At 40.3% G+C, this 19207-nt stretch overlaps 2 protein-coding genes across 5 annotated transcripts; both read right to left on the reverse strand.

Moving 5' to 3' along the window:
- Window positions 1-847: 847 nt before the first annotated feature.
- On the reverse strand, window positions 848-6379 carry erh (ERH mRNA splicing and mitosis factor). The gene is made up of 4 exons (XM_061746738.1): window positions 6239-6379; window positions 5644-5731; window positions 1609-1729; window positions 848-1526 (listed from the first exon to the last, which is right to left on the reverse strand). The coding sequence occupies exons 1-4, from the start codon at window positions 6239-6241 to the stop codon at window positions 1424-1426; spliced, it is 315 nt and encodes a 104-aa protein (XP_061602722.1). The 5' UTR covers window positions 6242-6379; the 3' UTR covers window positions 848-1423.
- A 940-nt stretch (window positions 6380-7319) lies between these two features.
- Window positions 7320-16952, reverse strand: paplnb (papilin b, proteoglycan-like sulfated glycoprotein). Of its 4 annotated transcripts, none has more exons than XM_061747108.1 (18): window positions 16831-16952; window positions 16527-16638; window positions 15187-15296; window positions 14951-15011; window positions 14758-14860; window positions 14371-14501; window positions 13772-14095; window positions 13535-13685; window positions 13379-13456; window positions 12675-12780; window positions 12503-12581; window positions 9662-9958; window positions 9372-9548; window positions 9142-9292; window positions 8973-9053; window positions 8743-8881; window positions 8559-8637; window positions 7320-8091 (listed from the first exon to the last, which is right to left on the reverse strand). In XM_061747108.1, the coding sequence occupies exons 2-18, from the start codon at window positions 16581-16583 to the stop codon at window positions 7774-7776; spliced, it is 2442 nt and encodes an 813-aa protein (XP_061603092.1). In that variant the 5' UTR covers window positions 16584-16638; window positions 16831-16952; the 3' UTR covers window positions 7320-7773. The 4 variants fall into 4 exon arrangements, with proteins under 4 accessions (XP_061603092.1, XP_061603095.1, XP_061603094.1 ...); XM_061747111.1 differs by having other exon boundaries at window positions 16527-16622; window positions 16831-16891; XM_061747110.1 differs by having other exon boundaries at window positions 16527-16625; window positions 16831-16882.
- Between the last annotated feature and the right edge of the window lie 2255 nt (window positions 16953-19207).

The following is a 19207-nucleotide window of genomic DNA, read 5'->3' on the forward strand; positions in this document are numbered from 1 at the left end:
GAAGAAAAGAGGAAGGGAAGAAGGAAGCAGAATTAAGTCATTTTGACCCAAAGACAGCACAAGGGTTAAAGCTGTTACAACACGTGAAATTCTATGGAAAAACAATTCTGGTTATACATTTAGATAGTCCAAAAGGTTCCTTTCTTGTAATATTTCTTTTGTATTTCAGAGGGTCAGAGGCTTTCTTTTTGATGTTAAAGACCTTTACGATTTTTTTTTATTCATAATTTTGACAAGCAAAAGAAACAATACTATTTGGGTGCAGCAGCTGGCTGCCTCACTGGCTTTGGACCTTAAAGTTCTTTGCACGCAGCACATCAACGACAGAAGGTAAAGGTATTAAAGCAAGGTTCTTGTTTTGTATCTTTACTCCAAAAAAGGGGAAAATAATACCAAATACAGAACCAAATCCTTAACTTTTCTAAATCAAATAAAATATAATATCAAAAGACTGTGATGCTCTAAGGTCCAGTGACTTCTAAACTTTCACTGAGTTACCGTATATTTATTATACATGAAGCAGCCAATAGAAATGCAGAATTCTGCTTTTTCACAAGTCACTGGTTAGAACAAAAATGAACCAAAGGAATCTTACAAAAAGGCATTAATCATTTTAAACGTAAATAACATTTATCCAAAATTGCTACAACAAATACATTACCGGCAGCTGACAAAATAAGCAGAAAACAGTGTGATCATTGACTTGTTTCAGCCTAGGCTGGCCTGACTAATATCTTTATGTTGTATCCTTTTTTAAATAGTTTCTCAAACTGTCGCATTTTTAACGACAAGTAGCTTTAAAAAGAAAGTATTTTTCACTGTGCTACAAAATGACATTCAAAAGTGAGACCAGTCAGAAAAAAAGTTTATTTTGTTCAAAGCAAATATGAAAACAAAAAGGGAAGAAAGAAAAAAGGTTGTTACACAAAACAAAGGGGTTTACAAAAACAGCTTTTTACATCGTCATGATGGACTTGAAATGCAGAAATTCAGCCTTCCAGGGTGTGCTATAAAAAAAAAGAGAATTTACATCTCCCACAACCAATCTGATAAAAATAAATCAGCTGGATTCAAAGCCCATAACATGTTGAGGAAGAAAATATTTTTAACTGTGTCTGGAGTATGTTAGTGGTTGCAGCCATTAGCCCACTTCTCATAATTGTGTAACAAATTGGAAATGTAGGTATGAGAATCAGAAGATGCTGCCACACATAAGTTCAATATAAACCCCCACATTTCTCACCTAACTCCACTTTCCAAGTCTTTTCCCCATGTATAATAAATGTGTAGTATAATATAAAACCCCTCCCTAGTCAAACTGAAAATATTGTCCTTATACACAGATCTAAGGTCCTGCATAATTTCGAGAAGTAGTTAACGCATTTTAAATGTGTGCATCAGGACAATTTGTTAAAAGACGTCTTCACTTTGCTGCTTGCTGAGCCTGGCGCCGCAGCAGGACATATATCTTCTCTTTAATCCAGTCTTTGTTGTACGGTTGGTATGTTTGAGTGTCAGCTCTGTACCTGCATTAAAAGTAAAAGGGATTTTTAGTTGGTGATTAACACACAAATCAAAACGCTGGTTTTCATTCATATCCATACTTACACAAGACAGCTTAGATCTGCCAAGTCATCAATGAAGTCAAACAACTGACTAATGTCATAAGTAATGGAAGGACTGTTAGGATTCATCCTCTTCAAATGTTCTTCATACATTTTGCAAACACCTGGAAGAGAGGTGCAGAAAATTGTCACTGAAAGCTAAACCATTTTTTTCAACAGTGACATTTTCAGGAAAATACAAAATACTCCAGATTACAAACAAAAAAATAATATCTATCTATCTATATTTTACTACCCAGCAATATAACAGCATAGATCCATGAGGCTGAAGTTAGTAGAGCAAGGACAAATCTTATGAAAAAGCTCAGAGGGGATTGATCAGAGGATTGGAAAAAGGAATAAAATGTTCAAATTAAATGTATCTAAGCACACTATTAACTGATTATTGGGAGGAGTTTGAGTGTCATTCATACAAAACCCCCAGTAGTTCAACAAGCAAACATGCTGCTAAAAGAGAATACCTCAAACACAGCCTATCATGAGTGGTAAATACAACAGGATACTTAATATTCAAGGACAAATTAAGGAGTTTGACATCTGATATAAGTATTAAACAGCATTCAATGGGCTTAGACACATCCCAAACATTAAATACTTCAGAAACAACTTTTTCAATCAATTTAGAAAGGTGAAGCATATACACGTTATCTCCCTAAGGCCTGGAAAGATTAGCTTGACATGATTAACCTGATGTCCCACTTTCCATTTCATAAAATCATCTGGGAAATCTAGAAACCGGTTCTGCACCATTACCACATATGCTCCAAAGCAGCCAGTGTGTGACTATCCCACTGTTACCCAGCAAGGTAAACAATGCAAATGAATGACCCGACCACATGTACGGTAAGAATATAAGGGGGAAGCCAACAGTCTACACTAAAAGCGTAACATCTATCCACTCAAATTTGTTTTTATTTCATATTCATAGTTTTTTTTTTTTCCAGAGAAGAGTTGGAGGCTGATCATAGGCCTCAATTGTGCTATTCTAATAATCAGCAGCTGCCTGAGAATATCAAGCCCATTATTGGGGTGATGCATATGCGCTGCCCTCTGATCTTTAAAATGTGACCATGGCCCTTGTTTTGTTTGAAAAAAAATTTGTGCTACAACGGATAATTGACATAGTCAACTAAAATCAATGACTTAATAAGGATCCAACAAATTTCATAATCATGTATTAGTTGGTTCCGTCATCACACGTCCGCTTCTTGCTGTAGGTTGGAACTTCCAAACTCCTTAAAGCATTAATGGTGTTTGTGTTTCCTTTAATGACAGTCAATTAAACAGCTTTAAACAGTAAAAAAAAAAGAAACACGTAGATGGTTTTGTCTGTTTTAAGTTTTTGACAACATATTATCTGACGTGCTCTCTGTCTGGTGGTGGGAGCGTTTCACCTGTGAGTGCAAGCTTGTGTCTGTTTGAGCCACACTGTGGCAGAACGCTGTGAGCGAACAGAAAGCAGGGAAAATTGTAAACGCGCAACTAAAAATAAGCTTGGTGTGTGTGTTTTTTTTCCTTTTCCCCAGAGAATAAGGCCCAAATAACCGAGAAATGGACTCTAAACGCAATTAAACTCTCCACAATGTCTATTTCCCCCACTAACGACTCAATGGTGCAGGTTATCACTCAGCGTACATTTACCGTAATGTGTAGGGCAACGGTCCTCACCCGTGGAACTCAAAGCCACTGTCTTGCATGTTTTTGATCTTTCCTTGGATCAACACACCTGATTCTAATTAGTGAACATCGCCAAATTTTCATCAAGGTCTGGTTCCAGTCATCTGTAGCAGGGAAACATGTAAAACATGCAGGACAGTGGCACTTGAGGACCTGGAACGAAGACCATTTGTCCAGGGGTGTCATACTTATCTCATCGGAAAGATCTTGTTTTTCTACTTTAAGAAATTGTTTACATTTTTTGACTTGTATTCAACATTTAGGAGAAACAGTAGTGAGAAGCTAAAGTTACGAATGTGTGATCATATTAGGGCTGAAACGATTCCTCAAATAATTTGATTACAAAAAATGGTCGAGGAATTTTCTCTGCCTCGAGGAATCGTTTAATTTTGCCAGCCCAACGCAGGTATTTCGCCCGGACCACGTTTAAGTAGTAGTTTAAGTAATGTCAATTAACATCTAACATCTTATGTATATTTATAATTGCTCTTTAACTAAACAAAAATATGTTTTATCCGATTACTCGATGGAATTTTCAGTAGAATACTCGATTACTAAAATATTCGATAGTTGCAGACCTAGATCATATACTGTAAATACGTGTGTGATATACTGGTGAATCTTGTCTGTGATTGGGATCTTACTTCAGAAGTCTTTGGGGTTCCCTAAAAAACATCTATTTCTCCGCTTTCCGGTCTTTTCTTCCTTACAGCTGTTCCATTTAAGAATCACCACAGCAAATCATCTACCTTCATCTAATCCCATCTTCTACATCCTCTTCTCTTACACCTAATAACTTCATGTCCTCTTTCACTTCTGGTTGTTTTGGGAATTTTTCAGATATCCTAAACAGACTAGGAGTTATGGTTATAAGAAGTACTCTGTCAAATCCTGCTAGTGATGATTTTGATCATTTATAAAAAGCAATTCGCAAAGCTAGAACAGCTTATTTTTCATTATTGATAGAATAAAAATAATGCAAGTTTTCTGTTCATTACTGTAGCCAGCCAACAGAGAGTCAAAATTCTGTTGAGCCGTGCATTCCTGCAGATCTCAGTAACGAAGTTCATAAATTTATGAACTTCTCTCGCAGTAAAATCATGGTTCTTCGGTCCTAACCTGACTCAAGACTGTGTCTTTCCTATAGACCTCCCTCAGGCGACCTCAGTTGTGATAAAGCTTAATCATCCACGTGTCTATTCGCCCCCATTCCAACTCGACTATTCAAAAAAAAATTTAATCTTATTGGTATGACAATTTTGGACCAGATCAACGTATCCCCAATCTCAGGTTATGTGCAGCAGGTTTTCAAAGTTGCAATAAACAAACCTTTACTCAAAAAAAAAAATCCTTTCTTCACCCACACACTTACATAATTATAGACCTTAATTCTGAAGAATTCTGAAAAAAGTCGTTGCAAGACAGTTTTGTGACCATGTGTATAGAAATGATCTATTTGAAGCATTTCAGTCAGGGTTCAGAATGCATCATAGCACACAAATTATTTATGATTACTTGATTGACCGGCTACGTCACATCCAGTGCAGCAAGAGATGTGGAAATTCGCAAAAAAGCATTTCCATTACACCTGTCCGAATAAGTGGATTATAGAATCACCTGAAAAAACCACCTCCGGGAAGTCTAAAAAGGTTTATTAAATATTTGGGAGGTGGTTTTTTTTCTTCGAATTACAGCAGTTGCAACTCAACCCAGAATTAAGATGCTAGGGCTTGGCTACAGTTGAAGCTGTAGCTAGAGTCTGCCTGGTATTTCCTCTGAGGTTTATCCTACATAATGTTAAAAATCAAAAGCCAAGCAGCGTTGTCAGTTTATGACTCAATACATATTTTATTTATTTTTTACAAGTGAGATAGCTTCACTTGATAGTACCAAACCAACCGAGTCAGAGCTGGGAGGCTACAAGTAGTGGTTTTGCTAAGGCACTTAAATACATCTCACTGCTTTAGATTGGTAGTTTTTTTTTTGCAAGTGTTTTATGATGTTGGTGTTTCTGGTACCCAATATCCATTCCTAGTTGTGTTCACACACACATAAATACATACATACGTGTGTAAACACAACTAGGAATGGATTTTATATATATATATATATATATATATATATATATATATATATATATAAATAAAAATAAAAATAAAGACTGGGGAGAAAAAAGAAAAGAAGCAAACAAGGAAGAAACCCGAAAAAAAAAGGATACAACTACTTATATGCAGCAGCCACCGACATCAAATCCCAATTTAGACCTTGCTAACAACAGATTACCATTATCAACAGCAAAGATACGGACAGAAATGGCATGGTAACTTATCTGAATACTCACCTTCCATACATTCGTTCACTGACTCGTAGTCAGCATATGTGCGGCCTTCTGGTCTTTTGGTCGGTTGAACAAGCAAAATGGTGTGAGACTGTAAATTAGAAATGAATGAAACTGTAAACATGGCAACGCAATTTGGTCTTCATCTTGCAGATTATTAATTCTTCGATTCTGTCTTCAGATCAGTTCAACTAAGTAAGTAGGTAGGTAGGTAGGTAAGTAAATAAGTGAAAAGGAAACGTTTTCTTTCAATTTCAAAGCTTTTTCAAGCAAATACTGCACATACCACCAGTAATTGCAGGCTCAAAAGGACCAATGAATGTCATAAACGCTACTATTGTGTAAATATTGATTAGTATCACAGATGGCCCGTTTAACGTTACGTCTTACAAATAATTTCTTGTCCCAAAAAAATTATACTAATACGCTATAATTGAAACGAAATCGAATTACAGAAACAGTTCAAGTAAATTTCATAAAAATAGTGGCGACCCTTAACCTCGCAGCTTCTTAGCTTAGCTTCGACGGACTGGCATGAGCTAGTGTGGTTAATATTGGAAATTATTTTCTTTTTAAACTCGCACAAAAATGCTCTTACCATATTTCTGCTTTCAGCGGACCTTCTTTATTTATGACTGACAAAAAAACTGAATAAATACTTCTTTTATACTTCTCAATTTAACGTGCAACGCAGAGAGTGCTTCTAGAAAAAATATCTACAGGAAATGAAATACAATTGTTTCCGGTGTGAAGGGGTCGTGCTTTCAAAATAAAGTATGTTATTAATTCAAAATAAAAGTCGGTTAAATTACATTTTACTCTTGTACAAAGAAATTATAGAAACATTTTATTTAACGGCAAAAAACGTAAATTAACTAAAGCAAAAGTTTAAAAAATGTATTGCGTAAAGTTTAAACTGAAACATAAAGTTTGAATTCCAATCTTTTGTAAAAGTAGCATCCACCTGTATCGATAGCACTAAAGGCTAACAGATTTATCCCAGGCCTCATGTCATGGGCATGGGGGGGAGAGGTCAAGCATAAGGTATTCCTGTATGTTGACAACCTGCTACTCAGTAGCAGGTTGCATACATTTTTTTTTTTGTCTGATACATACAGTAGCAGCTACTGTATGTATCAGACAAAAAAAAATCCACATGTTGTAGACACTCAAAACCTTCTCTGGGGGGTTAACAATCGGAATTGCCATTCAACCTTTCACCAACTATATTTAAGTATTTAGGAATTAATATTTCCATTTATACCATACTCTTTGACAGAGGTGGGTAGAGTAGCCAAAAATTGTACTCAAGTAAAAGTACTGTCACTATATATATATAGGCTATAAAGAAAAAAAAGGGGGTGACAAGGCATTTGAATAACCTGAAGCTGGCAATAATATATCTGTAAACCAAGAAAAGATAATTGAATTTACTTTATTAATAGTTCACCATAGAATACTTGTATTATGATATAGCTAAACTTTATAAACAAACTAATAGGCTATGCCATCAAAGTTATATCTAACAGTGGATGTATAGGCAAAATATATTTCTTTGAAATGTAATGAGGCACAGATTTAAAGTACGAGTTAGGTCATTTTTTCGTAGTTTTGATTTGTACACAATAGTTGAACAAAGCATGTCAAAATCAAATAAATTGTCCCATCAAAACACCAAAAATGCCAATTGAGTGAGACAGAAATCACAGTACAACATATGCAAAGAAACCAGAAGACAGACATTTTAAAAATAGATTTGACATAAGTAATCAGTCTTAAAATGTATTATTTTATTGATTTAAATTTCCAAAAGACAGATTGTACAAATGAATATGTTTACCAAAAAGGCATTTACAATGATCAAAAAGAGATGGAAAACAGAACCAAGAACTATAATTACATCAGTCTTAATGGCTATAAAGCTATTTTTCAGTGAAACCAAATGTTTATTTGAGGCACACAATGTGGCAAATGTTACCATACATGCTTATTTGGAGTTTCATATGTTGACCAACTATATATTACAAGCAGGAGTGGAATTAAAGGGAAAAGCATAAGCAAGATATTGGGCCATTACATGTATCCACAACAGCTTCATATCTGTGCAAGTGCTTTACAGAGGCGTTGTGTCAGCTATCCCCGGTACTGGAGACGAGAGCGGAGAGCTCTCATTCTGGCACTGCCACCATATGCTCTTGTACTTGGAGTAACCCTTCGAGGTGCAGGTGCAGGTGCAGGTGCAGGGTCTGCCCTCACACCACCACACTCTCTCTGGCAAGCATCCATGGACATGAAGTTATTGGAGTTGCCTGTGCAGCCTCCATACCAGAACTCCATACATTTGCGAGCGACTGAGTCATAGGCAAACCGGACAACCCAGCTATCACAGGTACCTTCATCACGAGGCAAGGAGCACACAGTGGAAGGACTAACCGGGTCTGATGGGTAGAGCTGTTTAGAGGAGGGAAAAGAGAGAACTGATTAATGTTCCCGTTGGCTTGGACAGAAATGTAATTCCATTTTCACTTTCTGCTCAGCTCCTATCGAGTTGTTACATCTGTATGGAACCAAATGTGTGTGTGTGTGTGTGTGTGTGTGTGTGTGTGTGTGTGTGTGTGTGTGTGTGTGTGTGTGTGTGTGTGTGTGTGTGTGTGTGTGTGTGTGTGTGTGTGTGTGTGTGTGTGTGTGTGTGTGTGTGTGTATGTATGTATGTATGTATGTATGTATGTATGTATGTATGTATGTATGTATATATTTGGTCATGACTCCATGTCTTATTGGTGGTTAAATAACTTATATTGTCTCTATCAGTTTTTATGTTTTTAATCCTTTTTGTCTCACAGATATGAAAAATGCTATATACATATGCCTGGCTGATTTAACAATTTCATTGGGTGATTAAAAATATAAAATGTTACCTCAGTTGTCTGATACTCGGGGCATCCGGCTCCTCCAGCTCCTTGAGCTGGAGTCACTCCATCTCGACAACAGCCATACCTAAACACAATTGTCCTTGTCAGAAACCATTCAGTCTTTATGCTTTCTGTCACTGTGCTTGTTTTCATATATTGGCTTCAGGATGGGACCCAGTAAGCATGTTACCTGCTGCGAGAGCAGTCATCTTGTGGGCAGCCCCGGTTCCTGGGTCCAGTTGCCGACGTATGGCCATCAGGACAGCATCCATACATAGACTGTGCACAGTGAGGACCTGTAACAGGAGGGTAGGAGGCTGGTCCTGAAACTGAAGCAAGTAAACATAAACACAGTTACTGTTAACCTGTTTGTAAGGAAAAATGAAAATCCACACAAAGTTCTCAATGAACTCCACATACTTGAAGCTGGATCTTGAACATGAGGAACAAATCCTCTAGTGGGGGTTCTACCTGACCCTCGGTCCTGGACACTTGGAACCACTACAGAAAAATAGAATTATAATAATTTTAAAAAAAACCCTCCTTTCCAACTAGAACATATTTAGGGAAAATGTCATAGGTTACTCACTCTGTGCTCTGGTGCAGGGCTGTGTATTGCATGACTCCACAGTTGTAGGCCTGCTCTCTAGTCCACATCGCTCCTCGGGGTATGGGTTCAGATCTGTGTCAAAACAGCTGACCTGCCTCTCCCTCACACCTCCACCGCAGCTTCTAGAGCACTGAAGGCATAGCATTGTGGTGATACATTAGCCACAGAAGTCTTATTTCAATCCAGTAAGTATTTCTCTGTTCACTTACAAGTCCATACTCTGTCACATGCCAGGTTATATGTGTGTGACAGGCAGGTCTGCGACAGGTCTGGACCGAAGGAGGTCTTGCCAGTCCTCGACAGTCACGGTCCGGCAGTTGTTCCCCTCTTGGTCCCACGCACCTCACTTCCCTTGTCTGCTGCCCTTCCCCACATGTCACTGAGCACTGACAACAAAATGCAACAACATAACTTGAACCGGAAGTAAAGTGCATTTTCAGAGAACCTTGTTCTCAGTCAGTATGATACTTAAAGAATAACTACACTGTACGATACACACCACACTGAAGCTGGAGACGCTGTACTCTGGACCACATGGATGCCCGTTGCAGGCCTGTTGACTCGAAGGCCTCTGCAGACCCTGGGCGATGCAGTAAGAGTCGTCCACCACCCGGGGGGTCGATAGATCCTGAGCCACACACTCTACGCTGCGATATTGCAAGCCTCCAGCACACGTGGCGGAGCACTCGCTGTAGACGCCGGTCCTGTAGAAGTACGGGTGTGTCTCTCTGGGGCCAACAGGACCACTGGAGTGAACGGAGTTAATGTCATAATCCGCACCTGTAAGCATTCCAACCTGAAAAAAAGATAAGTGATAGGCATTTTAATAATCTAATTATATAAACAAGACAGAAGAAACCATTTCCCTGGAATTGAAGCAGGCAGGTCATACTTACAGAAATGTGTTCGTTAATTTGTTGATTTTTATTTCCCCTTAAAATACACCCACACCACACAAAACACAACGGAAGACCACTGGAATTCAAATATATGGGATAGTGTGAAAACCACGTTTTTGACTTGTTCCATAACACAGAAGAGGTTACCAAATTAAGTCTATTTGTGGTTCCTTGACTTATGTTAGAGGGAGATAAGGAATTAAATGAAGTCATTACAAAAAGAAAGAGTAAGAGATATATCAGTCAACATGACATTGACATGCAAGTCCAAATATTACACTTTGCTGTAAGAAGCACATTTCACCAGCAGGTGGTGCAAGTGCAAGCAAAAGGAGCATACGCTACAAAAAACTATCTCAATTTTAAATACAATTTTAAATGCCTTGTTTCAAGAAAATTAGAAGACTATTTTAGACTTTAATACAAGTTGTAAGAATTCTAAACAAGTTAAATTTTCTTACCTCATCGAGAAAGATATTTTAGCCAAAAACAAGACAATTGTGACTAGATTTATGGAATACTTAGTTTATTTCTAGTGTGGCTGTTTTTGCAGTGTTGGAAAATATTTATAAAACGGCCAAGAACAACTATGGAGTTGATAAATTTGGTCCTTATGTTGGACAGCTGGTGGTACAAAAACACACAATTGAAAATATGTGCAACCTGGGGTGCCTTCTGGCGGTGCTGGACCCCCCCGGGGAGGGGGAAACGGTGTGTGATTGTATGTCTGTGTCGGTGAGAATGCGGTATGGAAGGGTCCTGCCATGGAGGATTTGAGCCTCCATTGGCAGGACATCAAAAACTTAATAATTTATCAACATTATATTATACAAAGATGGTTATTATTATTATTATTATTATTAGTATTATTATTAGTATTATTATTATTATTATTATTATGTATAGTATATTATATTATTATTAGTATAGGTATCGGATAGGTGAATGGATGAATGAATGGGATGCCTGGGTCTGGGGCCCTCCGTTGTCGGGCCTGCGCGGGTGTCGCCTTGTTGGGGGGTTCCCTCTCTCCGGGCCCGTCTCCGGTCCCCCCCGCTGCCTCTACGGCGGGGCGCCCCTCTGGTCTTGGAGGGCCACTTTCGTGGGGGACGGGTGCGCCTGCCCGCGTCGGCGGCCGGGGCGGCTCTGTCTCTCCGGGCAGGCTGGCCCCCTGCCGGGTGGGGGTCGTTGGCCTGAAGGGTGAGGGCCTCCTGGCCGCGTGTCCGGCCCGGACCGGGTGGCCGGGGATTGCCTGGGTCGCGGTCCGCCGCCGCGGGATCCCTGGCTGCTTCTTTCCGCGCCGTGGGGGCCTCGCCCGCGGGCCCCCTCGGCCGCCGCCAGGTGGGGGGGGGGCCTCGCAGGCGGTGGGTTGCCTCCCTCCTACTTCTCCCCTCTGTGGGGTTGCCGGTGGCCTGGGTTCCGGGCTCTTCCTTGTCGGCCTCTGGTCTCGCGGGTGGCGGGGTTGCTCCCCCCCCTCCCCCACTATAGATACACTTCAGGTGGAGCCTTGTTTGGTTTATTACACACACACACACACACACACACACACACACACACACACACACACACACACACACACACATACACACATATAGTCATTTAGTCACATGCATACACACACACACACACACACACACACACACGCATGATCATATACATACACACACACACACATAGACATACACACTGGCTTGTTCACCTGCATGCTGGCTCTCTAGTTTTTGGGTTTAGGTAGCGGTAGCGATAGCTTAGCTCAGACTGCGATCAGATCTCAAGATTTAGGTCGATTGCTGTTCGTGTTTTGGTTGGCTCCGTGCCGGTTTCGTGCTTTGTTTGTGGTTTTTTGTTGCAGATTTCCAGTGCTTGACGTGTGTCTCCGTGTGTTCCTGCTTCCTGGATTGGCAGTGGATGTCGTCACCCCCCCCCACCCCCTCCCCCCCCCAAAAAAAAAACAAAAAACAAAAAAAAACACTGGGTTTGTATGTGTATATTTATGTATGTGTACGCATATGTGTGCGTATATATATGTATATATTACATATAGTAATAATGCACATATATACACTTTTGGTTTCTACCGTCATGGTATCAATCAATAATATGTGTGCAGACAAGGTAAAAAAAAAAAAAAAATATGTGCAACCAAAACCTTTGTATTGTGTCTTTTAATTGGTTTATATGGGTAAGGCCTTCTATCCAGCTATAACATTCATATTTTGAAAGCTCAAGTCAAGTAATGATGATGTATTTTTTGCATATTTGACATATTTTCTGCCACTTCAGTGGCACAGTCAAAGAATTTCCAGTGCCACAGAAAAAGGCATTATACTTTTAATTGGTTGTTAAGCAGTACAGTTTTAAAAGAGTTCATATGTTTTGTTTGTTTGTCGAGACTTCATTTAGCTGAATGACTTAAGATAGGAAATAAAGTTGATTCTTACGCCAGTTGTCTGATAATCAGGGCATCCAGCTCTTCCATATCCTCGAGCTGGTGTCACTCCATCTAAACAACAGCCAAACCTAAAAACGAGAGACATTTTTCAAATAGTAAACAGAAAACACTAAACTGAAGCATATCCTAGTTTAAGGATGGGGATCCAGTAAGCATGCTACCTGGTGCGAACACAGTCGTCTTGTGAGCAGCCCTGGTACCCGAGTCCAGTTGCAGGGGTGCGACCATCCGGGCAGCAGCCGTATACTGAGTCAACACAGTGAAGAGCTAACAGAGGAGGGTGAGAGCCAAACACACTGTTGGTGTCTGTGCTGTGAAGCTCAGGTAAACTAGTAAACTAAGTAAGTACACTAAGTAAACTAAGTAAAATTACATCTGTCCATGTGACATACACTACCTGTCAAAACACTGAACAGTACAGAATATAAACTTGACCGAAATATTTTTAATCCTCAAAGGGAAATTATATATTTTTCATGTTCTTTAGAGACTGTACAATTTTTAATTTTTTTTAAGATTGTAGTAATTTATCAAGTGAAAATAAAACGAAAATTTAAAATAGTCTGTTAATATGTGTGTGCGTGATCGTAGTGCAATCATAGTGTGATTTAGACAGTAGCAATTATATATATATAGGTATGCTTTTTTCTTAACTGCCTGAAGCTAAATTCATTGAAAATTCCACTGAAAGATAATAATTATACAAAATAACTTGGAGCACGAAAAGATTTTTTGCATTCTTGTTTTTTATAGTGTTTTTGGCTGCATATGCCAGTAATTGCACGTTAAAGCATGCAAACAAGACCACTAAAAGGAAGAGCATAACATTTCCGTATAACGTTCCCAACTTGGTCTCTATCCGTACCTTGAGTTTCTCCAGTAACATATGGCACAAATCCACCCGGGCTTGCACCCGCCCCAGGGACCTGAACACTTGGAACCACTACGGAGAAACTTGGTTATAATGGCTACGAAAAAAAGGCACAAATATTAAAACCAAAACTGATTGTTAAAAGCTCACTTTGAGGTCTACTGCAAGGCTGGGAATTGCATCTTTCCATAGATACAGGTCTGCTTGCAAGCCCACATCGCTCCTCGGGGTAGGGGTTCAGAGCTGTGTCAAAACAGCCGACCTGCCTCTCCCTCGTACCTCCGCCGCAGCTTCTAGAGCACTGCCAAGAAAAGGGGGTATACCATTGTAGAGGAGTGCTGACAATTTTTTTCCTGCAGCCCAAAGGACACTTTTCTGTAAACTTACAAGTCCATAAGCTGTAACATGCCAGGTTATACCAGTATATGCAGAACACTGGTGCATGTTGCAGGCCTGCTGACTCGGCGGCCTCTGCAGCCGCTGGGTGATGCAATAAGAGTCATCCACCACGCGGGGGTTTGATGGATCCTGAGCAACGCAGTCCACGCTTCGATACTGCATGCCTCCATCACAGGTTGCGGAGCACTCGCCATACGCACCAGTCCTGTAGTAATATGCCAGTGTCTCTCTTGGATGAGGGGCGACAGGAGCAATGGAGTGAACAGGGCGTGTGTCGTTATCTAAGCCCATAAACTCTCCATGAGTCAGCATCTGAAAAGGGACAAAACAATGAAAAAAAAGCCTTATGAAAGTCTTAAATCTTTCTAATTGATGAGTTAAGAGTTGGCTGGTATTCACTTTGTCAGTAATAATCTGATTTAACAAATGAATTTGAACACAAATGTATTCGTTTGTGAGCGTTAAGGGAGGATTGTGCTGGAAGTCATGTGGGATTGTCATTCCTGGATAAATATAGTGACAAATTATGAAAGAGAGGCGAAACATTCTATAATTATATAGTTGTACTTCTTAACGGGCAAGCTCACCCGACAAACGCCATCAACACAGATGTCAGTGCGTCCCACATAGCACGGAGTCCCATCTACCACCGTGGGTCTGTGTCGATAGAAGAAATTCTGTCCTCTTGGCACACAGTTCAGCTCACATGGATTAGGTGCTACAATGTCAGAAGGCAGAAACCTGGGTCAGATGTTTTACGTGCAAAACTTCTAATGTATAGTTTGTCATTTTTGAACGTGGAAGAGCTTCCTGCATACTCATGTAGCCTGCAATGGAGTGAAGGTCAGAGATGAAAGTTTTATTGATGAAAAAATGTATTAAACCATAAATCATTTCAAATCCAACAGCATTATTTACAAATATTTTATTTTCTTCTTGAATTGGATCATGTGGATCTATAACAGATCATATACCTCCATAGTAAGGCACCCACGAGTGACGTTTGCCTTGAAAATCCATTCTGTCAAACTCAGAGCACTGCTCCTCCCTGAAGTCCCTGGCTCCCACCGGGCATGCCTACCATGACAGGAAATGTAGCTTACCGTACACACAAAATATCCGACACTTTTACTATGCATTGCTCTGAAAGGCATTGGGGATATTTACATGGGTATTACAGGTACGGAAGGACTTGGAGGATCCTACACAGTTGTGTCCACCATCTGTCCTGCAAAGCACATTATGATTTTGAATTAAACAGGGTGGCAGAAAATGAATACAAATCAACTAAAATATTTATCATGCAGCATAGAACATGTGTGTGTGCTATATTGATTGACAGGTGAGAATTTTGATAATAGTAGTAAAGTCATAACATTATTCCAGTATGATTTATGTCCTACCTTGAGGTGATACATGTCCTAGTTCTCATAGCGACCCCGATGCCGCAGGTCCGGCTGCAGGGTCCATAGGCCCCAAACTCCCCCCAGTAGTCCTGGACTGGCTGTGTAAGCTTTGTTAAACAAAAAGTCCTCAGCCAGTGGAACACAAAGTTCTCTGATGCATCAAATCACAGCCCACCACAAACCACTAACACTCAGTAGGAACACGCAAAAGACTCAAATAGAATCAAAGACATTCAGCCGCAACCCTATATGTTATGTAACGTGTTTATGAACTCAATCCTTTAGTGCCGTTTGAGTGGCATAATCACCAAAGTGAGGATACACCCAAAACTATTTTGTAAGGTATAGAGCCAACAGTGTATTTTTTGTAATATTGTCTTATGTACTGTGAATGGCAATGACTTATCAAAGAGAAAAACATTATTTTTAATAGAAATCTACAGGAAATCTTTGAAAGAAACTCAATAACAGTATTGGAGAGTAAAGTGTAGGGTCTAATATTTAAAAAGTAACTTACTCAGGAACTTTTTATGTAATTATTGCAAAAGATTGTTCTTTTTTATTTTGTATTTTATGTTTTTTGTTTAAATTGTCCTGTGTGACCACTGGGACAATATCTGTCGCCTTTCTGTGTGGAGTTGAAGTTCTCTCTTCAAGTCTGAAATGTTCTTTGGTTCTTTCTCTCATCATCCATAGATTTGTTCATTATCATTGCGGTTTTGAGCATGCACAGTTGTCCGTGTCTCAGTGTTTGCATTGGGGCTTTGTGTCCTTTTTTTGTGTGTTTTTGTTCTGGCAGAAAAAAACTGTCTGGACCACTGTACATCGACAAAAAAATAAAAGAAAGAAATTCCTGCAATTAGTTTTGTGCTGATGACAGAGCTCAGCACGGGATTTCAACACCTAGAGTGATGAATGCACGGCACGTGACTGCAGCAGGTAATCTGCTCCTACAAACGGGTCGTGGCCTGACAAACCACACGAGCTCGACTTTAATTGACGGATGAGGCCAGAAGCCCCGACTTTTCATTTACTGGGTGACCATTGCAGCTGACATGTTTGATATTTTGTAATGTCATCGTGGACGTTACAAAAGGACTCTGCCATTTTGCTGTGTAAAATTTAGCATTAAGATATTTATTGATTCTAAAGTAAAATAAAACAAATAATAAAAAGAGGAAAAAAGTCATTTTCTGGAGAACTGTGGGAAGATTTACAGTGTAACGCTTTAAGGTGCAAATGTACAATGTCCACCTGTGATAAAGTACCAAATATTGGTATTGACATGCAGTTACAACATTACTGTTATTATTATCTTTGCAGAAGATAAGACTCACTGTAAAAGCAGGAACAGCCAGCAGCTGGAGGAGGACCAGGACTTGCAGGATGTTCATGTTCACCACAAGCCACTGCTGTACTACTGCTGAAGAAACCTGCTGAGTAACTCAGCTTTCAGAACCAAACACTTCCATTTAACACATGCTGATAATAAGAATGAACTCAATAGCACTTTCATTTGTTACATATAATGCCCATATTCCCTAAGCTTTCTTTGATTATGTAAATGCAATAAATGCAGCAAATATAAAATAGATGAAAACATGCTGAAACAAATCTCTTTAAATCTCTGTGCTAACATACCTTTTTTCAAGGAAATCCCAAACGTGGTAGCGCAGCAGCTGGGATGGATGTGCACCTCAGAGGAGAAGGTAGGCACTGACACCCGGCTTTCTATCTTCTAGCCCTCTTTGCTCACCAGAAACCGCAGCCCATAAAGTGTCAGATTTCAACCACAAAGACACACATTGGTTCCTTTCTGTTGGTTTTCCCCAAAGATTTTTACTTCTGTTTTTGATAGTAGACATACCGTTTATATATATATATATATGTACACTTGAGAAAAACATTTGTAGAGTGCTTTAATTTTGACAAGAAAAAACAAAAGAAAGTGTTTTTAGTTCATTTCTCCCCAAGGAATTCTATACAATCAGTTTAAATCCATTGAACAACACAGAAGAGATTTGGACTTAGAGCGTTTCAGCACACAACTTTTTTTTTATGAATGTAGCTATAAAATGTTCACACAATCATCAAGCCTTGCTTAAGAAATCCCCTAAACTCAGAATTATTCATTTCTTATTTTTACTTCTTTTTTTTATAGGCTGCCGACCGCTGATTGTCCCTTTCGCACATCCCAGAACCACTAAATATAGGCCAATAAGTCACGCCAGAGGAGCTGGTGGGAGGTAAACATCGCCTTTAGGCTCTGGTTAGGTTAAATTTAGTCTGAAGCCTCAGAGGAACATGTCTGGATGTGGGGAGAGCACGTTTGATAAAACCAAGAACAATCGGAGGTGAGCAGCACCCGTGCAGCCAGAATTTGAGCAAGATGGAGGAGAAATCCTTACTGATAAGAGAAAATGTGGTACTGTGGTCTCATCTTACATAAAATCTGATTGACAGGAAAAAATAATCAGCACAGCAGCGCAGGCTGGAGTTTTGGGACGTCATGAAACCATGATAACCTCGACATTAGCATACAGCAGATTGTACCTTTGTTCAATCACAATGGTACGGTTTATTTTCTAGGATTTATCGCTATGATTAAGTATATGGACTCAAGCATACTACAAAAGCTGTTTAACTGAATTTGGTTGTCATATATGAACCTTAAAATATCAGCGTAACAAATCTCATTCAAAAAATGTCACTGAAGCGTCACTTCAGGCCTCAACAGCTCCAAAACCCATCCCTTTCAAAATGGTACCACACACACCCAAAGCCAAAACCACCGCCCCCCCCACAATGTTTTTTTCCACAGTCAAAAACAACATCTGCCCATTCCCTTTCTGTCTCTCAGAGCTGCCGGTTCAGTTTCTGCGTTTGCTTCTCCTTGGCTTCAAAGGAGCTCTTGGTGCTGAACAGGTCCTCCACTGAATCGGCTATCTCCTCCATTTCCCGAGACAGCTCGGCGTAGCTCTCCTTCAGCCCCTCCTGCTGCTGCCTCAGATCCACGGCGGCACGGACCAGCTCCGTGGCCTGGTGGCTGCAGTGGCTCCGTAGCTGCTCCACATCCGACAGCAGCACCTCCATGCTTTTCATCAGCTGCTCCAGCCGGTCCGCCGTCACCTCGAACTCCGACGTGCTCATGTCCATACTCTCGACCTTGCTGTTGTCTGGTTCTGGTGCCTCGGCTCCTGCTTCTGCTTCTGCCTGCAGATTTGTGTCCATCATCTTAACGCAGGAACTTTCAGCCACCTGATACCGTAGTCAGACTTCCGTAAAGCAGATATCTGAAAGTAAAACGAATCATGTAACTGTGGCCAGTGACAGCAAAAGGTCAAATCATTCAGATGTTCAAACAAATAAGACAAAAAACAAAAGGTCAAAGTTAGTTTTGCTGCATGTCCTTTACTCCCTCTCAATTAGTGAGGAGCTTAAGCTCCCCGCAGGGGGTGAAAAATGCTCTTCTTTCTAATCTCCTGCACTTGTGCACTTGCGTGTCCGGTGTGTGTGTGCATAGACGTTTGTGTATTGGTGCCCAGGTGCCCTTTCACTGACATGTGTTGTCCGCTAATCCAGCTTGGACAGCTATCCCAAGACGTCCCGGTGCAGACCGTCGCTGGGTCGGAGGAGCAGCCGGCAGGACATCAGATTACGTGGCTCCCCCCCCACCCCCCCCACAACCTGTCTGAGCAGACAGATTAACCCCGTCCTTGTGATGTCATCCGGGGTGGCTCTGACACATGCACACATTATACCGTAACCGCTCCTCCACTGTAAGGAGGAATTACAGTCGTTACAGTCGGTTTGAGATCGTGCTTATGCGTGGATGAAGACTTTCTATTTTTACTGAAACTGCAATTATAGAAAAAGAGAGAGCTCTGTACAGACTACCTTTGATGCCAAATATTCTCATGTCTCTGCTCCTTCGGGCACATATTTCCCAATGTCATTAAAGAAACTGCTCTGTAATAGTCCTGAAGGGAAGTTTTAGAAGTAAAATGACATCCTGTGC

This window comes from Cololabis saira, chromosome 18 (genome assembly GCF_033807715.1).
Source record: "Cololabis saira isolate AMF1-May2022 chromosome 18, fColSai1.1, whole genome shotgun sequence".
In the NCBI taxonomy this organism is placed as follows: domain Eukaryota; kingdom Metazoa; phylum Chordata; class Actinopteri; order Beloniformes; family Belonidae; genus Cololabis; species Cololabis saira.